The following is a 6,192-nucleotide window of genomic DNA, read 5'->3' as shown; positions in this document are numbered from 1 at the left end:
ATATATATATATATATATATATATATATATATATATATTCTAAAATGTAGTGTCACATGATCCTTCTGAAATCATACTAATATGCTGGTTTGCTGCTTAGAAAACATGTCTTATTACCAATGTTATAAAACAGTTGTGCTGCTTAATATTTTTGTGGCAACTGTGATAATTTTTTTCAAGGTTCTTTGATGAATAGAAAGTTCAGAAGAATAACATTTACTCAGAATTTAATTCTTTTGTAGCAAATATCTTTACTGTAACTTTTTTTATTTTTATTTTGATGTGTTCTTGCTGAATGAAAGTACTAATTTCTTTTTAAAAAAAAATCTCACTGACCTCAAACTTTTGAATGGTGTATTTTTAGCAGCAGTGTTTTAATTGGCATTCTGCACAACCCTGGAAAACCCTCCCAGAGGAGTTGCGCCTTTAAATTCAGGATTGAAAACAGCCTAATTATACAGTAGTTTAGTTAGCCCATTGACTAGTCGGATTTAGAAACATGTAGTTTTGCGTATCTTTAATTACATGGCCTAAAGCACAGAAGTGACACCTAATGGGTTGTGCAAGCATGCACATACTTGTTTTGTATTGAGTGTGAGTGAAATGCAAAAAAACTCAAATGTGTGTGTCTCACTGCTCTGTGGCTGCTCTGCAGATGGGTCAGACTCCAGGGATAAACCCAAACTTTACCGACTACAGCACAGCCTCACTGAGGTTGGATCTGACCGGAGTGAAGAAGGAAACATTCAGGTAAGGAAAATGCTTAAATGACCATTTCTCCGCAGCAGTGTAGAACAATAAAAGGTGAAAAACACATTTAGAAAAGCGTCCAACACATGCCTGATTTTTTTTCTGCACCGCAGCTGTTTGGGCCTGGGATTCTGCCTCACCACTGTGAACTGATGCATGAGGACGGGCTGGTGACTGTGACCCCTGTCAGTTTGGATGCTGAGACATTCGTGGATGGACAGCGGATCTCTGACACTACGGTTCTGCGCAGCGGGGTGACCGTCCAGTTCGGAGCCACTCACGTCTTCAAATTCGTAGACCCCATCAATGACCACAGCATGTCCAAGAGAGACCCAGGGCCCATGATGAAGGGCAGACACAAATCAGGGTGAGACATTTTTTCTTTAAGAGCAGCCACATAGAGCTGAAAAGCAAATATAACCTGATAAGAATCACATTGAGTGTGTCCAGAAAGATTTGAACTAATACAATTGTCAGTAGGCGACTACTGATCCTTTATTGACCAGCTGTGGCAGTGCAGCACAAGGAACCATCTGTTGTACTGTGTAACATTAGACGCAGTGATGGGGAAGCTTCTTTGAAACTATAGCTTGCCAAGCTACTCTTTAAAAAAAGTGATTAGCTATACTTCAAGCCACTAACAAAAAGTAGCTAACTACATTTGAAGATATTTTTTTGAGGATCTTTCCTAGGATGACAGCATGAGAATGAACAGGTAAATTGATTCTAAATGCAACTAATACAACTAGAAAAACACTTCAGTTTCTATTTCTGAGTCGAAAAAACGTGTCAAACAGCAGTTCTAAAGTGTTTTTGAAAAATCACATACCCTGCCTTTAACTACAAAAATAATGTATAAAACACCTCCGAATTCTGCAGGTTAACAGGTGAATCATTCTTTTGAATATTTTCATTCACATGAACAATGATCTGATTCACATAAATTAATCTGACTTCTCGATCCTACATGAAGACCGTTTAGAGCCTGTTTATTGCGTCATACTTTTTTCAGGATTCTTTAATGAATAGAAAGTTCAAAAGAACTGCATTTATTTGAAATGGAAATCTTTACTGTCACTTTTGAACAATGTAATGTGTCCTTGCAACACTTTAGGGACCAATTCTCACTATTAACTAGTTGCTTATTAGCATGCATATTACTAGCATATTGGCTGTACTTATAAAGCACACATTTAATGCCTTATTCTGCATGACCATATTATAGATCTCTTAATCCTACCCCATACCTAAACTTAACAACTGCCTTACTATTAATAAGCAGCAAATTAGGAGTTTATTGAGGCAAAAAGTCATAGTTAATAGTTAGTTAATAGTCAGTTTGGCCCATTGGCCAATTGGCCCCCAATCTAAAGTGTGACCTAAAAGTTATAATTTTAAATTGTTTTAAAAGTTGAAAAAAACAACAACTAACTTACCACAAACTTTTGAACAGTACTGTAAAAACATTATCAATTGTTTTAATTTAGGTTTTTAGAGCTCTAGAGACTTGCCGGTTCTTTACAGACAGTTTACACGCATCAAAATATGATGAAATGTGGGTGAAGATAGAAGTCCAAAAGGTACAGTAACAAAAACAGACAATTAAATTCTAAGAGTTGGAGTGAAGCTGGAAAGTGGTCATGAAAAGCTAAATAATGCCTCTTTTTTTTCATGTAAGAAAGGTTGAATAAGTTGATGTCAAAATGCTTCAAAAGTGGAAAAATTTGGCACAGTTGCTCATGAGATGTTTTGTGCTTGTGGAGCCATTAGATGGCAGTCTTTTGATATCTAAGTGTCTCATTTTATGGTGTGTGTATCTGTAACTGCTGTCTCTCTGAACAACCAGTGCGAATTGTGTTATGGGATGCTCTGCTGCCATGACAACAGGAGTTTCACAGGTTTTGCACTTGGATTTTCTCTGCAGTGACTGTCCTGTCAGATTTCTAGAGTTAAATGCAGCCTTTACTGTGAGAACTGTTGGAAAAGAGTAGGGATGCACGATATTGGATTTTTGCCGATATCCGATATGCCGATATTTTTCAACTCATTTTGGCCGATAGCCGATGCCGATACCGATATATTTCCTTTTGTTTGTAAACAACACCAAGTGTAGCATATTATTTTTAATTTGGTTTTTTTGGGTTTTTTTTTTACAAGAACTTATTTTTTAAGTTCTTAACAAGAACTTATTTGTTAGAATTAAATAAACAATAATGAAGTTATTTTATAATGACAGTACATTGAAGCTTTGAAAATAATTATAAATAAACTGTATATCAATCGCTGCATTTTTTTTCAGAAAGATGCAGTAGTAATCTTAACCTTATCGGCAAGACACATCGGCATATTTTTTCATATCGGGCCGATGCCGATATGTACATTTAAAGCCATTATCGGCCGATTCGGATATCTGTCCGATAATATCGTGCATCCCTAGAAAAGAGGCTGGAAGAGTGACAGGGAGAGGGTGAGCGGAAGGTTATGTCGGCCACAGGCGCAGAGAGACTCTATAATCTGATCAGCGTGGGTTGGAGAGGGGTGTGTCCCTGTGTCATTTCAGAGAGAAACGCTGTGTTTGAGACAGGGCGGAGTGTAGTGACGCTCCCACCAACACACACTCTTCGCCGTACTCCACTGTTAAACATATCAGACAGGAGCAAGAGGAGTGTAGAGCTGTCCTGGTGAGTTTATCCACATTTTACACATGTTTCATGGAGCCTAAACACTCCGCTTGAGTGATCAGGTGACCATGAAGATTTGTTGTTTTTGTTCGTTACCAACAAACTTTGATTTAGCTTGCTAAATGTTTATATTTTTAACAGTACTATGTTTATTTAATCATAAAATGCTTAAAAAACATTTGTTCTTGTAACTCTTAAATATATAGGGTTGTTCTAAAACTTCCTTTATTTTTGATTCGTTCTGTATTTGTGGTTAGTTGACATGGACTTTTCATACTTTTATCTAAAAATGTAATTCACTATATGATATTTTATATATTATGTTACATATGTTTTTGAGGAAACGGTATATTTCTTTCAGGATTCTTTTATGAATAGAAAGTTCAAAAGAACAGCAAAATATTTTATAAAATTTTGTAAAATTTTAAATATCTTTACTGTCAATTTTGATCAATTAAGTGCATTCTTGCTAAATAAAAGTATACATTTTTAGCATGGGGAAAACATTAGCATAGCCTCAGGATATGGGGGAAAAAATGAGACGCTACATTGATTGCGTTTATTTTAAGGCGTTGAACAGTCAACATTAAATTTTTCTCAGACCTCTTCGTTAGTAATAGTTTATTCTTAGATTATGACTCTGTTAGAACATGTGAGCTTTCCCCCCATGAAGATTCATTATAAAGCTCTCCCAGAGTTTTCTTGTGTTTTTTTTAATGCAACTTTACAAAGTAATGTTATCTGAGATGTTTGTGTGAGCTTTTATCCCATGCACATCCTATTGGCATGCATGTGAATGTGCAGTAATTAAGTCTGCGTTCATTTCAGGCCATTCGTCTGTAATGTCTAGGTTCAATTAGGTTCATTTCCTGCATTAATTTGATGTGAAAACATGCCGTCTCTTAGCGAATGTGTTCGTGGCGGTAAGCAGAATCTCTAATCTGATGTCCTGATGTTCTGCTGGATTACAGCACTGCTCATTCCAGGACATGGAAGCTTGCTGATGGCAAGGATCAGACAAGGACTCAGTCCTTGTAATATCTGATTTTTCTGATTTGTGTTATGTGAAAACATAAACATAAATGCAATGAAATGTTCTATATACACTACCTTAGAAAAAAAAAAAGGTTCTTGGGAGGACATGTTTGACGTTAAGAAATTAAGTTGTTTATGGTTGCCAATGTGGTATCACAATAAAGGCTGTTTTTTTTGTGGCTCAGTCAAGTCAGAACAATGCATTTTATAATATTACTTGTACTGTTTGGAGTTACATAACATGAAGCTGTTTTTGCACTGATGACAGGCTTAATTTATTATCAGTATAATCATATATTTTGGTTTATGTCCATCAAGTTCCCAAAAAAAGTACTGTACTTTTCATTTGTAAAGTATTTGATTCACTGGATTATCCAAAATGGGCATTACCACATGGTTATTTAATATGTAAACCGTTTCTAGCTGGAAATGTCATGAATGTCATGGAAATGTTTGGACGTACTGCCCATTCCCAAGCTGCAGTTTAGATGTTACCTGGATATATTATGTCTCAACTGAATGCAAAGAGCTGGAAACAGCTGTTTGACAGCTGTTGAACACGGTAGCGGTTTGCTGCCTTGTCATTTACGGTTATTTTTTCGTTGGTATAATTGTGTTCAAACACTGTGCGGGTGTATCTTTAGGCTGTGGGGTTCTACTCATTCATTTAGGCTGGTAAGAATGTCTGTGTGTTACTGATTGTCTTTAGAGCTCATACACACACTAGTATCCGGGTGTTCGTGAGGCTGTGGGCTGCTGCTTTTGTTTGACTTTCCATTCAGCTCAGGTTTTATGTAGTTGTGTGTTGTAGAGTGTATGCAGGTGGTTATATTGTGTGTGTCTGTTTGTTTGGCCACAGATACCGTTTACTTCCATGTCATCTGCTGAAATGATTAAACCCCCCCCTCCCCTTTTTGTGTTTCTCATAAGTGTCCCAGAAACGACCTTTGACCTTCACGGGGACTTTCATAGTGGCTCTGCTCTCCCTACAAGCAAGGTATCACATCGGCCTGTTTCTTTTGGATCTTTGTGCATGTGTTTGTGTGTGGTGTGACGGATCTCTAATGGGATATTTGGTGGTTTCAGAGCTCAGGGAAGCTGGTGATGGAGCGTTCAGGAAACAGTGAAAGAGGCTTGGTGAAGCCCATGATTAGAGGAGAACAACAGGACTTTAACAAACATGATGGAAGGTAAGAACTTAGCTGACTGTGTGCCTAATTTTCATTTTTTTTTGTCTGTAAAATTTAAAATTCTGACTTTCACTTTGTGAGATTTGAGGCCATCAATCATTTTAAATATTTAATCACAATTTGTTCCAAATATTTCTGAAAGAAAACAAGATAAGATATATGTGTATTTATTCAGTTTGATAAATGATTTTTGTTAAGTGTCTCTACCGTTTCATTTCGTCCTGTCAGCCTTTAGTGTCCTGATCAGTTTTTCAGAATTACGCAAAACTGAATGAAACAGTTATATTGTCAGATGTGTGTGTTTATATATATATATATATATACACACACACATACAGTATAAATATTTTTGGCTAATTTGTTCATTCTTTTAGTTAGAAATAAGAATGCAGTACTGTCAGATTAACACATTTTACCTCATTTAATTTCACAACACATTTAATTATTAATTATGTATTTTTCTAAGAATGATTTGCAGAAAATAAAAGCATCATGTTGGGTTTTGTTCCAGTGTTCCAAAAGAAGAGGAAATAATC

General features: G+C 36.2%; 1 protein-coding gene across 1 annotated transcript in view; it reads left to right on the top strand.

Annotated features, from left to right (window-relative positions):
• Nucleotides 1-6,192, top strand: part of LOC107743316 (afadin-like) — a 136,113-nt gene that overhangs the window by 75,941 nt on the left and 53,980 nt on the right. The window contains exons 11-14 of the mRNA XM_016556487.1: nt 656-750; nt 864-1,117; nt 5,397-5,463; nt 5,553-5,656. Coding sequence (XP_016411973.1) covers nt 656-750; nt 864-1,117; nt 5,397-5,463; nt 5,553-5,656 — 520 coding nt within the window. The remainder of the gene's footprint in view (nt 1-655; nt 751-863; nt 1,118-5,396; nt 5,464-5,552; nt 5,657-6,192) is intronic.

The sequence above is a fragment of the Sinocyclocheilus rhinocerous genome, unplaced genomic scaffold (assembly GCF_001515625.1).
Source record: "Sinocyclocheilus rhinocerous isolate Xijiao unplaced genomic scaffold, SAMN03320098_v1.1 scaffold827, whole genome shotgun sequence".
NCBI classification, from domain to species: domain Eukaryota; kingdom Metazoa; phylum Chordata; class Actinopteri; order Cypriniformes; family Cyprinidae; genus Sinocyclocheilus; species Sinocyclocheilus rhinocerous.
Note: the sequence above shows the minus strand (reverse complement) of the source record. Positions and strands in the feature narration are given on the sequence as shown.